General features: G+C 30.6%; 1 protein-coding gene across 1 annotated transcript in view; it reads left to right on the forward strand.

The window, feature by feature from the left end:
• Positions 1-18,722, forward strand: part of SYCP1 (synaptonemal complex protein 1) — a 104,796-nt gene that overhangs the window by 54,855 nt on the left and 31,219 nt on the right. Inside the window, exons 20-26 of the mRNA XM_010980709.3 lie at positions 850-931; positions 6,491-6,553; positions 6,723-6,785; positions 15,514-15,630; positions 16,064-16,174; positions 16,929-17,021; positions 17,537-17,611. Of these exons, the coding sequence (XP_010979011.3) occupies positions 850-931; positions 6,491-6,553; positions 6,723-6,785; positions 15,514-15,630; positions 16,064-16,174; positions 16,929-17,021; positions 17,537-17,611 (604 nt within the window). The remainder of the gene's footprint in view (positions 1-849; positions 932-6,490; positions 6,554-6,722; positions 6,786-15,513; positions 15,631-16,063; positions 16,175-16,928; positions 17,022-17,536; positions 17,612-18,722) is intronic.

The following is an 18,722-nucleotide window of genomic DNA, read 5'->3' on the forward strand; positions in this document are numbered from 1 at the left end:
ATCACTTCCCTAGCTTATTTATAAAACTTTATGACTATGTCTTATAATGATAACTAATTTATGACTAAGAAAACAGTAAAGTGAAATCTAAGCTTATATAAGAAATGAGGGTTTCTATCTAGGAGTTTTTTTCCCCTTCTTTTTTAAAATTAAAGTATAGTCAGTTTACAATGTTGTGTCAATTTCTGGTGTACAGCATAGTGTTTTAGTCATATATATTCATACATGTATTCCTTTTAATAATCTTTTTTTGTTATAGGTTACTACAAGATATTGAATATAGTTCCCTGTGCTATACACTATAAACTTGTTGTTTATCTATTTTATATATAGTAGTTAATATCTGCAAACCTTGAACTCCCTGTTTATCCCTTCCCTGCCCACTTCCCCGCCTGGTAACCATAAATTTGTTTTATGTCTGTGAGTCTGTTTCTGTTTTGTAAATAAGTTCATGTGTGTCTTTCTTTTAGATTACACATATAAGTGATATATGGTATTTTTCTTCCTCTTTCTGGCTTACCTTGCTTAGAGTGACAGTCTCCAGGTCCATCCATATTGCTGCAAATGGCATTATTTTATTCTTTTTTATGGCTGAGTAGTATTATCTAGGAGTTTTTTTTTTTAAATGGAAAAATGACTATAAGGATCTAGATAATTTCAAAATAAAAGTATACATTAAATATATGAGTAGCAGTGTGCCTATTGATAATAATGCATGAAAAATTACCAAGCAAAATGAAAGTATAAACCAAAAAATTAAATAGTCAATCATTTTAGAAATTTCATAAAGGGAATAAAATATAAAAATGTAAATTTTATTACAATGTCACTCTTCCATTTCCTTTAAAGGAATGAACTGGAATCTGTGAGAGAAGAACTAAAACAGAAAGGAGACGAAGTTAAATGCAAATTGGACAAGAGTGAAGAAAATGTATGTTATATTTAATAATTGTTTGTATCGCAAAGTTTTAAATCATAAAAGCAATACCTCATGTCTAAAACAAATAAAGTATACTATTGTATAAATAACCAGTGGTCTAGGGACTGTTGTAGGCTGTTGACCTTAAAAATATAGGCAAGTTGGGTTGTTTTGTTTATGTGGTTTATATCTAGAAGAAATAGTGGCATAATTCTAAATTTCTTTAAATATTGAGCATTTATAAATGTTGACTTATTTTTTTGGGCTAAATAAAAGGCTTGTGCTTTAGTAATATGAAATATACTGATAAATTGATTAATGTTTGTGTTGTGCATTGGCTGTGATTTCAAAGAGCTGAGAAAGGAAAAAGGCTTTTAGGAAAGATTATCACAAAAGTGAAATAGTAGAAAGTATGTGACATGATTATAGGATACAATATAAATATTGGGAGAAAATAGTGCTGAAATAGCAAGATCAAACTAGATTGCAAAGGCCTTGACTGTGTTTTTTCATTCATTCAACAAATATTACTTACTACTTACTACATGCCAGGCACTGTTCTGGGTGCTAAGTTTGGATTTAATTTGTTTCGGTGGATAACAGTGATCCAATTAAGGTTTTTTATTAGGAAAACAACATTTAAAAATTTTAAGAATGTAATAAGGAGATGTGAAAGGCACACAAAAGCTGTAAAAGTCATCTTGAAAGCTCAGAAAAAAATCTTGGAGAGGACTCTGGCCTAGTTTAGTTCACTTATACCTAAGCCACTTTTTGCAGTTAGGGGACAGAGTAATCTGGCCAAGCCTGAGAGTATTCCCACTCTTACAGACAGATCCATCCCCATCAAACTACATGAACTGAGCAGGATTACTGTGGAGTTTACACTAAAAGAGTTTTTGCAGGAAAGGATGGTGGCCAGAACAGAACATTAGGTCTTCTATATAATTGCTGTTGGAGCCCATAGAAATGGCATCTATCTAAATGAGCCAGGACAAACTTCCTGAAAGAAGCAACATTAATTTTGAAACCCTAGACTAATGGGAATTAGTGGAAGGCAGAGGGGTGGACACAAATATATTAGGGAGGAGAAGAGTATTCCAAGTTACAAACACACACACACACACACACACACACACACAGAGATGCATACATATGTAACTTGTATACAAAGTATGAAGGAGCCTTGGAAGTATGAGAGGGCCCATACTTTTAAGCAACTATACAAAGTTTCCATTGGCTGAAAGGTGGAGTTTAACATAGTGGTGATAGTGGAGAGAGTGGGGAGAGAGTGAGTGGAGAGATGATGTGATGGGGGAAAATGAGGGTGGGGAGAAATGAGGATAGATCATTTAAGGCCTCATAAGCTGTATTTAGTAGTCTGAGGTTATTGCAGAGTTTTAACCTGAGAAGAATCATAATTTTATTTACACTTTGGAGAGTTTTCAGATTATTAGAATAGTCCAAAGATGAGATGAACTGTATTTTTAAGGGCTTACAATGAACTGGGAACATTCTAGATTCTTTATATATGTTATCTTATTTAAGTAGATATCATTTTTGTCCTCATTTTATGAATTAGGAAATTGGGCCTCCAAAGAGTTAAAAAATCTCGAAAGACTACATGACAGAAGTGGAAGAGCTGGCTCTCTGACATTCTTTAGACTACATCAAATTTTTTTTCTCAAAAAGCTATTTTGTCTTTCAGTTTCATATTTATAAGTTAAGTTCAACCAGAAAAAATGAATTTAATATCCTAAAGACTTGGTATGTAATTCACTACTTTAAAATTTATATCAGAGGCTGCTTTAAAACACTCATCTTGTCAGTGTGGGGAAGAACATGAATTTAATGTTTAATGTAAAATAAAAATATTTCACTAAGAACTTAAATTTATTTTACCAGTGTAGAAAATATTAATGAATTAAGAAACAGAAAAAAGAAAACCAAAATGCAAGATAAGTTGTTAGCATGTTGAAGCTTTCCATGGTCTGATTTCAATTTACCTATTGAAACAGTTTCCTGGGAAGAATCCAAGTTGAAAATATTTCTTGGATATTTTGCCTGACACTGAAATTCATTATGCTTCCCCCCTCCCCAATCTACTACCTTAGTTCAGACGTTATTTCATCAGACTTTATCTTTCTGAGCTTCTGTTTTCTCATTTCTAAAATGGGGATAAAATACCTATTTTTTCTATAATATTAGGTTGTTACAAAGTTAAGTTTAACAGATGTTTCTGAAAGACATATGTAAGAGATTATAAATATTTATATATAAGAATATTTAAAAATCCAGTATAAACTGGGAAAGCTAATAAAATATTGCAAAGTGATACTAGGATAAGGTAAGGATGATGGGTTTTAACATATAGACACAAAAACAATTTCTCTTTTAGGAAAGGATAGTGAAATAAACTGGAAGAGCTTTGTAGAAATATAAGACTAAGCTTTATAATTCCATTTCTAAAAGATACTCAAAGAAGAAAATAGAAATTCTGTTAACATTTTAAATCTGATGTCAAATAATATTTTTTAGGCTCGAAGCATTGAATGTGAAGTTGTAAAAAAAGATAAACAAATGAAGATATTAGAAAACAAGGTATTATCAAATGCAAAAAATGTTCGGGAATAGAGGCTTTGTAACAGTATATGTATGACTAGATTTGGGCCAACCTTTACATTGTCCTGTACAAAGAAATCTCAATTCTACTTTGAAGGCTTTTAGGAATAGTTTAGGATTTTTACTGCAGGTGTCTTTGAAGAGGCTCTGGGTTTAGAGTTTCGCACAATGCTTCAAAGAGCAAAGCTTCATTAAACTGTTCTTGAGGTATCTCTTCCCTTTCCCCAGATTTCATGCTCTCAGCAGCTGCATTTGTTGTGGATATCTTAAGAGTAGCAAGATGCTTTTAAAGATCATTCTTATATATCTCTGTCATTCTTATCATTAGGGGAGCTGCAGAAAAATGTCTGCTTTCTTTATGTGTTTCTGCTGCCTAGCTGGCCATATCAATTCACTTTCCCTTCTCTGCTCCTCACCATACATTTGTCCTAAACTTGACCTTCTGTATATGAGTTAGTGCATAGTCCTTTGGAAAGTATAGTTCACTTTCTGAAGTTCTGACCTCTAATAATTAATACTGTTTTCTTCTACCTAGAATTCTGGTGAATAAAATTCTTTGTTTTTATGCATATGAATTATTTTACTTAAAAATGAACTGTGATAGTTTAAAATCTTTTCAAAAATTTTTGGGCATTCCACTAAATAAATCTTAATTAGTCCTAAATTTGGAGATTTTTAAATTTAAAAGGATTGAAAACTTAAGGTACTTTAATTTTCATTAGTTTATTCAGAAAGAAGGGAGAGTGAGATGGGACAGTCAAGATGACAGATGGGACAGTCAAAATGACATTCAAAGTTGATAGATCTGCTGTCATTATCCTTTTAGTAAAATAGACAGTTTTTTAAACTGTAATAATCCTAGTTATAAAAATTTTTTTAATGTATAGTAATGTCAGTTATAAATACGGTTTTTTAGGAAAAGCTGAGTGGGAGAAAAGTATAGTCATCAACATGAACTCTTAAAAGAATAAATTTTGATGGTCTGAATAATAGAGAAATACATAAAACATGTGCTTTCTGGGGCAAAGTTATAATCTGGTGATACTTCAAACTGATATTTTAAAAATTTGTTCAGCATTCATTTGGTAAGGCCAAAAAGTAACTGATTTTCTTTATTGAGTTTTAAATTTCAATTACATTTTTCATTACTGAAGTTTTAACTAGTTCTTTTTAAAATTTTCTCAACCGTCTTTTATGGTCTCTCATTTCTTTTTCATAGTTTTAAGCCTTTAATTTTAAAAAATATTAAAATATTTAAATTTGATATTCTTTTTCTGGTAATTTCAATATCTGAAGCCTTTTCAGGTCTGTTTTGCTATTTGTTCTTTTTGCTGACTTTTACTCTTTGAGCTTTATTTCTCTGTGTTTTGATTCCTTGGAATTTTATCTGTGGTAATTCTTTGAGGTTTGTATTTAAGTTGATATCCTCCCAAAAAGATTTTCTTGGGGGCACTACTAACTAGGAACCATTTTAAATTAAAATCTCCATTTGAAGTTTTTGGAGATCATAGAGATAGTATGAGTTCAGTATGAATCCCCCATTATAAGGCCATCTCATGGCTACAAATTTTAAGGGACAATTTTTTATGCCTTTCACTCCGGGCCAGGATCAGGATAGAGGAGTTTCCTTACTGTACCCTTCTGTGTGGCAGATTTATTTCTTGTTTACACTTTCACCAAGTAGGTAGTCTTTTGAGTTTGTAACTTTATGCAGGGTTGTCTTAATGGATTCTGTGCCTTTAGTGAGCTCTGCGTGTTATCTCCTATCTCCTGTACCCTAGTAGTTTCAGCAGATAAACTTAGATCAAATGCTGGCTTTGGTGCCAACCCCAAATCTACTATTACTATACTTTAAATTTGTGATTTCAAGTAAGCAGATTCCTTTTTTCCTAGATATTTACTTTTAAATTATTTTTATTAAGAAGGTTATTCAGAGTATCTAGGTAGCTTTTCTGTCAAAAATGCAAATCCTTGATTTAGTTTTTAATAAATAAAAATTGTATACACAAATAATTTCACCTGCTAATATGTTTATACCAGCCAAATTGATATAAAAATCAGTAAAATGTTTCTCACTTTTCTGTAGCTTTTCTTCTTTTAGTTTTCTTTTGAGTTTTCTGAAATAGACCATTGAAGGGCACATTAAAATTTAGATGAAATAAATCACTTGTAAATAGCAGGGTCATATCTTACTCAGTTTCAGAATAGTAGCTGACTGTGACTGCACATGACTGTTGCAAGGAGAATATTTAACACAGTATTTTGTGCTAATGAGGGAGATTAAAAAATTTTTTCCCATTGGAATTTCTTTCTACTTTGATGGACATTAGAACAAATTATATATCTGTGATGTTTTAGGACTCTTTAGAAATCTGTGCTGCTTTTATGGTACTCCAAATATTTCTTGGGCCTAATACCTCTTAATCCAATTCTACATGTGTACCAGGTGAAATAGTCCCTTAAAGTGAAATATAAAAAATTGATTTAGCTGATATTCCTGAAAGAGGAATTAGAAAGTAGTTAGGAGAAATAGAGTATCACATTATTCCCCTTTCCCAAATGTAATAAGTTTAAAGAGATCTCAGAAATAATAAATAGAGAATAATGAATAAGGAAAAAGACAAATTACAGTTAATCTTACTTCTGGCTAGCTTTTGAAAACCCAATTAATTATATAAGTCAGCTCAGTGTATGGGATTGATTAAGAGGCACATTTTTCTTTAGAGTAGTTGAATTCACATGTTCTTTAAGTAGATTAAGACTTTAAGAATTTCAAAATTGTACTGAGATAATCTATTAAAATTTGTACTTGTTCGCATAATTTTGACATTAATGGAATTATTTAATGACATGATTTTTGAAGTGATTGGTATGTTGATGTTTTTGTTAGTCTGAAATTATTTATTTTGACTGGAATATTGAATAAAATTTTAATTTCTCATGATTTTTTAGTGTAACAATTTAAGGAAACAAGTTGAAAATAAAAGCAAGGTTATTGAAGAGCTCCAGCAGGAGGTATGTACTGATTCACAAAATCAAACTATTTAAAAAAAATTTTTTTTTTACTACAGTTTTAGTGAATAATGCTTTTTTTTCCTTTAGCAATTTTAATTTAAGTCAGTGGCGGTGTAAGTTTGAATCATTTTGGTATTAAATTTAATTCTTTATTTTGAACTTTTAACAGAATAAGACCTTAAAAAAAAAGAGTACAGCAGAAAGCAAGCAACTGAATGTTTATGAGACAAAGGTATTTGGAATCTTTATTTTTGTTTTTAAAATACAAGTACATAGATGAGAATTTAGGAATTTTAACCCCCTTATACTGTAGCAGTTATTTTCAAACATTGTCTTTTGAGATTGTGGAGATCAATCTTTGTAATTGTAATAGAGTGCACATCTGTGGTTTAGCTGTGTTAAAATCATCTAAGCAACTTAAAATATATGTATGTGTGTGTGTGTGTGTGTGTGTATGTCTGTGTGTGTGTATGTCTTCGTATTTCTTACCCCATACATTGAAAATTGAAATTGAGTAGGTTTGGGGAGAAGCCTTGAAATTGTTAGTCTGGATACAAAAACTATACCAAACTATATGCTCCCTACAAGACATAGACTTTATTTAATATAAAGATACGAGGAAATTGAAAATAAAAAGATGAAAAAAATATATACTATATACCAGGCAAGTAGGAAGAATAGAGAAGCTGGAATGACAATTTTAATAAAACATAAAGTAGATTGAAATACAAGGAGTATTATCAAAGATCCAGAGGGGCATTTGATAATGACAAAAGTACCAATTCATCAGGAAGATATAATAGTCATGGATCTGTTTGATCTTAATGGCAGAGCTTCAAAATACATAAAGAAAAAACTTAAAAAAGTAAAATGAGAAGTAGAGAATTTCATAATTATAGTTGGAGGTTGTAATACCCCTTTTTCAGCCATTGATGCAACTAGAAAAAAAATTGGTAAGAATACAGAAAATCTGAACAATACTATTAATTCCCTTGACTTAATTGACATTTGTAGGACATTTAGCTACAACTGTAAATTCTTTAGAAGTGCACATAGAATGTTTACCAAGATAGACCATATGCTAAGCCATAAAGCAAGTCTCTATACATTTAAAAATAATAACATCTTATAGAGTATATTCTCTTACTACAACAGGATTAAATTAGAAACGAGTAACCATAAGATGTATCTAGAAAAGCCTAAATATTTGGAAATTAAACATTACACTAGTAAATAATTCATGGGCCAAAGAAGAAATCACAAGGAAAATTAGAAATTACTTTAAAGGCAATGATCATAGAAATACAATGTATCAAAATTTGTGGGATACAACTAAAGCAGTTTTGTAGGGAAATTTATAAACAGTGTAAAGAAGAAATGACCTAGGTTTTCATCTAGATACTGAAAAAAAGGTGAGCAAATGAAACTCACAGAAAACAGACCAAAGGAAATAATAAAGATGAGAAGAGAGAGCAAAGAAATAGGTGAGATAAAGAGAAAAATTAAGGAAGTCAAAAGTTGAGTCTTTGAAAATATTAATAAAATTGTTTAGCCCCTAGCAGGATTGATTACAAAGAGAGAGAGAATAAAACTCACTGAAGTCAGGAATAAAATAGGCCATGACCATATAGATATGGTAAATATTAAAAGGTAACAAGGGAATGTCATGGACAATTTTATACCAATAAATTTGAAACTTAGAAGAAATGGGCAAATTTCTTTGAAAACCTAGCTCTCAAAAACTGACACAAGATGAGGTAGAAAATCTGAAGAGACATATATCAGGGAAATTGAATTTGTTCAAAAATTTTCTAGAGAAAAATCCAGATCTGGGAAGTTCTCACTGGTGAGTTCTAACAAACACTTCAGGAAGAGGTAATAGCAGTCTTCCACAAACAAATTCTTTCAAAAAATAGAAGAGGAAGAACAATTCCCAACTAGTTTTTGCTACCAAATCTTGATAAAGATATTGCAGGAAAAAAAAATTACAGACCAGTATCTCTTATAAATATAGATATAAAACCCTTAACAAAATATTAGTAAATATAATCTAGCAATATATTAAAACCATGTTACATTGAATAAGTGAGGTTTTAGAAATGTAAGGCTGGTTTAAGAAACCAACAGAGTAATTTACTATATCAAGTAATAAAAAAGAAAAATCATTAAATTAGCTCAAAGGTTGCAGAAAAAGCATTTGATGAAATAAAATGCTTATTTTTGTTTTGTTTTGTTTTGAGTAAAAGTAGATTTATTTAGAGAGATGTATATGAGGGTGGGGGGTTTGGTTAAGGTAGAGGTAGATACACACTCCATAGACAAGAGTGCAGGCCTTCTTGGAAGGCAAGAGAGAGGGTGACTGCGAGGTGCGGTGTTGATAGTTTTTATATGCTAACAAGTGAGAATAACTCGAACTGCTTTGAGGAATGGGTAGGGACTCTCAGGAATTGGGCCACTGCCCTCTCTTTGACCTTTCATGTTTAGCTTCAGAGCTGTCATGGTGCTTGTGGGTGTGTCATTTACCATACTAGTACATTACAATTTGTATAATAAAGTTCAAGGTCCATTGGAGGTCAAATCTCCTGCCATCTTGGGCCTCCAGGTCTCCTGGGAGTTGACTTTTCCACCATCTTGGTGCTAATTACTGTGAAACCCTTATTCTTGATAAAAATTTTCAACAAACTTGGAATAAAAGGAGACCTTATCAGTCTAAGACAGAATATCTACAAAATATCTAAAGGTCACATCATACTTAATGATGAAAGACTGAGTCCTTTCTCATTAATATCAAAAACAGTGTCTGCTCTTACCACCCCTTTCAACATTGTATTGGAGGTTCTAGCTAGTCCATTAAGCCAAGAAAAAAAAAATAGTTATATTGATTGTAAAAGAATATGGAAAACTGATTCTTCTTAAGTGATGTGATTGTCTACATTGAAAATTCTGAGGTTTCTACAAAGTCACTAGTATGCTGGTAAGTGAACTAGCAACATTCATAAAAATATGATAAATTAGACTTAATCAAAATCTGAAAGACCTGTTTATCAAATGGTATAATTAAGAAAATAAGTAGGCAAGGTACAAGGAAGGTGAAAAAACTGATAAAAACATTTTTTTTTGACAAACTACATATATGAAGAACTCTTAAGACTCAACACTGAAAGACAAATATTCCAATTCAAAATGGGCAAAAGACAACAGCAAATAATTTGATTTAAAAATGGGCAAAGAGACTTGAATAAATATTTCTACAAATAAAATATATTAATGGCCAATAGGTACATGAAAAAATGCTCAACATCACTAATGATTAGGGAAAAGCAAATCAGAACTACAGTGAGATGTCACTTTATATCCATTAGGTTGGGTACTACTGAAAAAAAAGAACATAACAAATTATGGTGAAATTACAGAGAAATTGAAATCCTTAACACTGTTGGTGGGATGTCAAATGGTGCTGTTGCTATGAAAAGTAGTCTGGTGGTTACTCAAAAAATTAAAAATAGAATTAGTATATAATCCAGTAATTCCACTTCTGGGAATATACCTAAAGAATTGAAAGCAGAGTCTGAAAGAGATATGTGTACCCCAATGTTGATAGCAGCATTATCACAATAGGTGAAAGGTGGAAGCAACTCAGTGTTCATTGACTGATGAGTGAACAATGTGTAGTATATACATACAATGGAATGTTACTCAGCCTTAAGAAAGACGAAAATTCTAATATATGCTACAGCATGGATAAACCTTGAGCACATAAGCTAAGTGAAATAAGGCAGTTACAAAAAGACAAATATTATGTTATTCTACTTACATGAGGTACCTAGAGTAGTCAGATTCATAGGCTAATGAATGATGGTTGCCAGGCATGGTGGGGAGGCGAGTGGGGAGTTGTTGTTTAATAGGTATGGAGTTTCAGTTTCATGAGATAAAGCATTCTGGGGATTGGTTGCATAGCCATATAAAAGAATTGTATGGTTTAAAAGGATTACGATGGTAAATTTTACGTTATGGGCATTTTACCATAATAAAAATAAAGTGGGCAAAAGACTTGAATAGATACTTCACAAAGGACATATTACTGATGACTAATTAGCTCATGAAAAAATATTCAACAGTATTAGTTATAAGAAATAAAAATAAAATCACAATGGGCTATCACTACACCCCTAAGCAGGACTAGCCACATAATTCGCAAGGCTCAGTGCAAAATGCAAGGTGGGGTACATAGTTCAAATAATAGTAAAAATTTCAAGATGGGCTGGAAACCAATTCCAGGGCACTGTATGACTACACAGGGCTCAAACCTATGAAACTGGGCCCTGCCTAAAAGGATGACTGAAATTGAAAAGACCATTAACACCAAATGTTAGTGAGGATATGGATTAACCAGAACTCTCATACATTGCTATTAGGAGTGTAAAATAGTATAGTCACTTTGGAAAATGTTTGGTTATTGCTTATAAAACTAAACATAAATCTACTCTATGACCTATCAATTTTCCTAGATATTTACTTAAAAGAAATGAAAACTTGTCCACTAAAAGTCTTGTACAAGAATGTTTATAGAAGCTTTATTCATGATAATAAAAAGCTGAAAACAATTCAAATGTCCATTAATAGGAGACTAGATAAACAAATTTGTTATATTCACACAATGGAATATTACTCAGCAGTTAAGAAAAAGACTTATTGATACCTGTAGGAACATGGATGAATCTCAGACCATGCTGAGGAAAATAATTCATATATGAAGAGAATATATTTGGCATGATTCCATTTAAATGAAGTTTCAGAGTAGACAAACCAATTTATAGAAAAAGAAAGTAGAACATTGGTTGCCTCCAGAGAGTGGGGTTTAGACTGCAAAAGGACATGAAGGAACATTCTGGGATGGTGAAAATAATCTATGTATTTTTTTTTTATTGAAGTATAGCCAATTTACATTTTTAATATATATCTTGATGTTGTCAATACATGATTGTATAGACATTTGCCAAAGCTCATCAAACTGTACAGTTAAAATTGTTAATTTTATTGCATGTAAATTTTATCTCGATAAATTTGAATTCATTGGTGAGGTCTGGCCTAGAATTTTCTTTGTGGGAAAGCTTTTAATTTCTGAAACAATTTCATCAATAGTTATAATATTATCTAGTTGTCCTGTTTCTTCAAAGAAATTTTTATTGAAGTATAATTGACTTACAATATTGTATTAGCTTCATGTGTATAACATAGTGATTTGATATTTTTGTGTATTACAAAATGATCATAATAAATCTAGTTGCCATCTGTCATCATATAAAGTTATTGCAATATTATTGACTATATTCCCTATGCTGTACTTGATATCCCTGTGACTTATTTATTTTATAACTGGAAGTTTGTACCTGTTGATCTCCCTCATCTGCTTCATTCATCCCCTCACCCACCACCCCTCTGGCAGCCGCTATTTTGTTCTGTGTATCTATGTGTCTGCTTCTGTTTTGTTTTGTTGGCTCATTTGCCTTGTTTTTTAGATTCTGCACACAAGTGAAACTTTATGGTATTTGTCTTTGTCTGACTTATTTCACTTAATATAATATCCTCTAGGTCCATACATGTTGTCACAAGTGGCTAGATTTTATTCTTTTTTATGGCTGAGTAATATTCTGAGTAATATATGTTATATATATATATTTATATATGTTACATATATATATAATACACATTTATCAATTCATCTGTTTATGGACATTTAGGTTGCTTCTATATCTTGACTATTGTAAATAATGCCGCAGTGAACATAGGGGTGCAATATATTTCAAATTATAATGTTTTTGTTTTCTTCAGAAAAGTACCCAGAAGTGGAATTGCTCATAATATTGTAGTTCTCTTTTTAATTTTTTGAGGAACTTCCGTACTGTTTTCCACAGTGGCTGTACCAATTTACATTTCTACTAAGAGTACATTAGGGTTCCCTTTTCTCCACATCCTCATCAACACTCAGTATTTGTAGTCTTTGATGATTCTGAAGGTGTGAGGTAATACCTCATTGGGTTTTGATTTGCATTTCCCTGATGGTTAATAATGTTGCCCATCTTTTCATCTTCTTGTTGGCCATCTGTATGTCTTTTTTGGAAAAATTTCTCTTCCAGTTCTCTGCCCATTTTAAAATTAAGTTGTTTGTTATTTTAATGTTGAGTTGTATGTGTTCTTTGTATATTTTGGATATTAACCCCTTATCAGATAATATCGTTTAGAAACATTTTTTCCCATTCAGTAGAGGGCTTTTTGTTTTCTTGATAGTTTCCTTCTCTGTGCAAAAAGCTTTTTAGTTTGATTCCCATTTGTTTATTTTTGCTTTTATTTCCATTGCCTGAGAAGATATATCCAAAAAAAATCAGTGTCAAAGAGCATACTGACTATGTTTTTTCCTAGGAATTTTAGTTTCAGGTCTTATATTTAAGTCTTTAATCCATTTTTAGTTAATTTCTATATATGGTGTGAGGAAGTAGTCCAACTTGATTCTTTTGCAGGTAGCTGTCTACTTTTCCCAATACCATTTATCGAAGAGACTGCCTTTTCCCTGTTTATATTCTTGCCTCGTACTGTAGATTGATTGATCATTTAAGTGTGACTTATTTCTGGGCTCTCTACTCTGTTCCATTGATCTGTGTGTCTGTCTTTGTGCTTGCTGTTTTGATTAATGTAGCTTTGTAGTACAGTTTGAATGAGGGAGCATGATACCTCCAACTCTGTACTTTTCCAAGATTGTTTTGGCTATCTGGGGTCTTTTGTAGTTTCATCCAAATTTTAAAATTATTTGTTGTAGTTTGCTGAAAAATGCCATTGGTATTTTGATAGGGATTGCAATGAATCTGTAGATTTTCTTGGTAATGTGGTCATTTTAACAATATTAATTCTTCCAGTCCATGAGCTTGGTATATATTTCCATTCTTTTGTGTCATCTTCAGTTTCTTTCATCCATGTTTTGCAGTTTTCTGAGTACAAATCTTGTACTTCCTTAGTTAGATGATTCCTAGGTGTTTTATTCTTTTTGATTTGATTGTAAACAGGACTGTTTTCTTAATTTCTCTTTCTGATCATTCATTGTTAGTGTTTTAGAAATGTAACAGATTTCTGTATGTTAACTGTGTATCCTGTTATTTCTTCAGTTTTGGTAAATAATATTTTGGGGAAGTTTTGCCTAGTTCATCTACATTTTCTATAGTTTAAAAATTGTAGCATTTATAGTAATGTCCTCTTTTCAATCCTGATGTTGGTTATTTATGCCTTTTGTTGTTCTTGATCAAACTTACCAAGTGTTAATCAATTTTGGAAGTTTTTAAAAAACACAACTTTTAGCTTTTTTGATCTTCTCTGTAGGGTGCTTGTTTTTATTTCATTAATTTCTCTTCTTTATTATTTCCTCCTAATTTTGTTGTTTTTTTCTTTATGTTCTTTTTCTAATTTGAGATGAATTCTTTGATCATTAATTTTCAGTCTTTCTAATGTACACATTTTAAGGCTATACATTTCATTCTAAGCTTTGTTGTAGTTGTATATCACAGGCTTAGATACATAATGAATTAGTATTGCTAGGTTCAGTACCCTCCTATATTTCTCAATTTCTAAGCTTAAGGATATGTTATGTTTTTGTTACGGATTTCAAACATAATTGCATTGTAATTAGAGAACACACTCTGGCATAACTTCAGTACTCTGAAACTTTTTGACACTTGCTTAATGGCCCAATATACAGTCACTTTTTGTAAACATTCCTCATGTATCTGAAAATAATATGTATTCTACAGTTGTTGGGTGAAGTGTTCCATTTGGTCAAGATTAAAGTCCTATTTAAACTTCTGCATCTTTATTGATTCTGTATCTTTACCGATTTTTTTTATTTTATTACTTGACTGAGATTGATGTGTTAAATAATCTCACATGATGATTGTGGATTTCTATTCTTCATTGCAGTTCTGTCAGTTTTTCTTTTAATGCCTCATTATTAGGTGCATATTATTTATAATACATGCAATTTTTACTATACAATGTGGAACTTTATATGTATACTTAATATATATTCTTCTATATCTATATATAGTAGAACTTCTTTTTTTAATAATAAAGATCCCCCTTTATCTATGTAGTAGTGTTTTCTTGCCTTAGAGAATAATTCTTCTATACAAATTTTCTTCTTAGTGTTTAGTGTATGCATAGTATTTTTAAAAATCTGTTTACTGTTATGCTTTCTGTATCTTTGTGTTTTAATTTTGTCTCTTATAAACAACATATAGCTGGAGTTCATAATTTTATACACTCTGACAATTTTGTCCTTTTTACTAGTACATTTTAGCCTCATAATACATAATCTTTGTATTTCATGTCTAACTTATATGCTGTCATACTCTTATTATTGTCACATATTTTAATGAAGTTTTTTATAAGTGTTTTGTATTATCCAGGAAGAAGGAGAGAATAGAGTGAATTGGGAAGAGGCAATAAATGCTAAGAATATTTAGAATTGATGAAGTACATGAATTCATAGGTGTATGAATATGTCCAAACTCATCAGACTGTGTACATTAAATATGTGTATTTTTTTTGTATTTAAGTTATACCTCAACAAAGCTTTTTTAAAATGCCTTTTCTTTGAATCACATGGGTGTTCTGTCCAAGTGGAATGGTAACTTATTGTAATAAAACAGCAAACTGAGACTAAATAATTTAAATATTGTTGAGAAATTCATTAAAAATAAAAATGCGGCTTCTTTTAAAATATTACTTGTAAAGACTACGTATTTTAGGGGAAAAGATAGATTTTGTGAAAGCACATCTCACTATATGATAAATGTAAGGGAAATGATCCAACCATAATACTCATGAATAAATCATCTTTTAAGATTCAGAATATAGAACATTTTCAGGTAATCTGTACCATTTACTAATGTTCATGCTATTTTCTTTAATCAAAGGTCAGTAAATTAGAGTTAGAACTAGAAGGTGCCAAACAAAAATTTGAAGAAATGATTGACAGCTATCAAAAAGAAATTGAGGCCAAAAAGCTATCAGAAGAAAATCTTTTGGGAGAGGTAGGAAAAACTAAATGTGTCTGAGAATTTGTTATACTAAAATCTGATATTTGTATGTTACCATTTTAAAAGAAAAGTATTAATTCTTAATTTTAAAATCATGATTCTTTAGAAGATTTAATAAGTTTATATTAGGGATAATTAGTTTTTTAAATAGAAGCTATTTAAAAGTATCCTTGTTATTTTAAGTATTTGAGTATTATATAATTATTTTGGAAAGATTAAATGATCTTTACAGTGTTATACTGTCATCTCACTTGATAGAATACCCTAACTAAAATAAACCAAAACAGTAATGCATTTTCTACTTGGCTTTCCTAATTTCCTGTTGTTTGATTTTTTGCATATTAATTTTTTGCATATTCAGTTTAGTGTTTAAGTTAAATTTGTTTTTTGTACATTAACTAAAAAATACTTTAAATTTATTTAATAGGTTGAGAAAGCAAAAGTAATAGCTGATGAAGCAGTAAAATTACAGAAAGAAATCGATACGCGATGTCATCATAAAATAGCTGAAATGGTAGCACTTATGGAAAAACATAAGGTAATTTTTTTCCTTTTGTGTAATGAAAGTTATTAATTGGAGCCATATTTATGCATAAAATGGTAAAATATAGCATTCTGATTTGTCTGAGAAAATTATTGCCTGTGCAACAATGACTAATTATATATAGCTGGAATATCCTTTATCTCTTACTTCTCCAAATCTTAAACACACAAAGCTGAGCTTAGGTGTCACTTGCTTGAAAAATCTCTCCTTATCATATTGAATGGATAGAAGTAATCACTCTTTTTTTTTAAATTTTCATAGTAGTCTCTTACAACATTTTCTAACTTATAGTTATTTAAGTACATATCTAGGATATATGAATCGTTAATATTTGTATCCTCTATCTGTGTCTAACACATACTAGGCTAAACAGTAATAAATAGGTGAAAAAATTTAATGCTTGTTGTATTTGTGAGTGTGCTCTGTTTTTTTCTGTTTATATGTATTTTTATTGAAGTATAGTCGGAAGAATATTTTATAATTGTTGTTTGTTGTTTTAAAGTAATTATTCTGTTAGGGAATTAATAAGTGGGTTAGGTTATTTCTAAGACAGTTATCTATGTTTTTTTGGCTTTATTGTTAGAATTAAATAATGTAATTGAAAAAACTTAAAAATATGTTCAAATATATATTACTGAGTTCATTAACATCATTTTCTACAAATACTAAATGCATAAGGATACCAGTCTTATTAAACATAATCTTTTGGGTTCTAATGTACCTAAAATGGTTTCTCTTTTTAATATAGCACCAATATGATAAGATTGTTGAAGAAAGAGATTCAGAATTAGGACTTTATAAGAGCAAAGAACAAGAACAGTCATCAATGAAAGCATCTTTGGTGAGAACAAATAGGAATAGGATTTTCATGTCAACATGGCTGGTAGTAAAGAATAATAAATAAAACCATAATTTTTGAGCTATAGAATCAAATAATCATAGATCTGAAAGGGATGTTATAAGTGTCTTATAGGTAGGTAGTTTTCCATTCTATTTTTGAAACAGTAGAGGGAACTTATTTTTTCAAATGAAAAGTAATAAATTCCAGTCACAGATAAATTTTGGGCACTGATCGAGATTGGGAAAGGAGGGGTGGGATAGATTGGAGAGGGTGAGGAGGAGAGATATAAATAATGTTAAATATTTCTTTAGAGCAAACTAAAATGTGTCTAAATGGAATCTTTAGTATGCTCATCTAGCAGCCTTCACATGAGTAAGTTTTTTAAAAGTGTATATATTTTACGATTGAATTTATTTCCCTGTAAAACTAAATTTTTTGGAAACAGTAGTTTACACTTTCATTGTTTTGAGAAATATATGGATGCGTTTATAAACTTCATGTTTCTTTTTCTTTAGGAGACGGAACTATCCAATCTCAAAAATGAACTTTGGTCTGTTAAGAAACAACTTAAAATAGAAAGAGAAGAAAAAGTAGGTTTTGTGGCATTTTAGATAACGTAATGTTAAGTTTTAGGTGTAACTTTAAGTTTTTATAAACATGTCATATTAGAAAATAATAGGATAAATTTCATTAGGGGTAAAAAAATATAATTTTCCCCATTACCTTTTTTTAGAAGTATTTAGCATATTCCCTTGTTTGAATATGAAACACATAAATATAGGTATGCTTTAAGAGTAAAAGTGCTTTTATATATAAGTATTTGAGAAATATTGTTTCATGTATTATAAAGTGCTTATATATTTGGGTGTGATTTTTAGCTATTGGTCACATTTCAGAAAAAATTAATGTCATATTTGTATAGTGTTTTGGAATTTGCAAAGTGATTGACTCACATCTTAAAGTGAAAAATACTATTTTTTTCTTTTTCTATGACAGCTCACTGCTGAGTACCCTACTTACCTAATTTAATTCTTACAACAGTGCTATAAGCAATACTTATTGTTATCTCCGATTTTCCAGAGGTTAGGTTATTTATTAAAGATCACATAATAAAAAAGTAGAATGGCCTAGAGTTCAAATCTAGTTCTATTTTGCATGATGCCAAATCCTGTTCCCTTAATCACTCTGCAACATATCTAGAGAACATTCGCTTTCAATTTCAAACCTCTGTGCATTTGTTTACTTTGTTTCCTGCATTTAATTCCTTTCTTCCCCTATGGAAAATCTCACATATCTTTCATCTTGCAAAGGTGAGCTGACTGTATATAAATATTCTCATAGCGCTTTGTTCCTGCATTAAAATAGTTAATGTCACTCGTGTCCCATTATATCTGAAGCTCCTCAAGGGCTAGGATTATGTCTTATTTATCTTTGTCTTTCCTTTACTTGAGCACAGCGCTTTGAAGATTTTCTGTTTTTAATAAATGTTTGTCAAAGAAATGACTGAGTAACTTTCACTTCACCCTGCAATAACATATATACTTACCTTTATCCTGTTTCAGTAAAAGAGGACTAGTACTTCCTGTATTAAACTATTCCTGATGTTCCATTTTTTCAGTTTTATTAAGATACAATTGACAGCACTGTGTAAGTTCAAGATGTATAGCATAATGATTTGACTTACACATAAAATGATTACTG

This window comes from Camelus dromedarius, chromosome 9 (genome assembly GCF_036321535.1).
Source record: "Camelus dromedarius isolate mCamDro1 chromosome 9, mCamDro1.pat, whole genome shotgun sequence".
Taxonomy (NCBI): Eukaryota; Metazoa; Chordata; class Mammalia; order Artiodactyla; family Camelidae; genus Camelus; species Camelus dromedarius.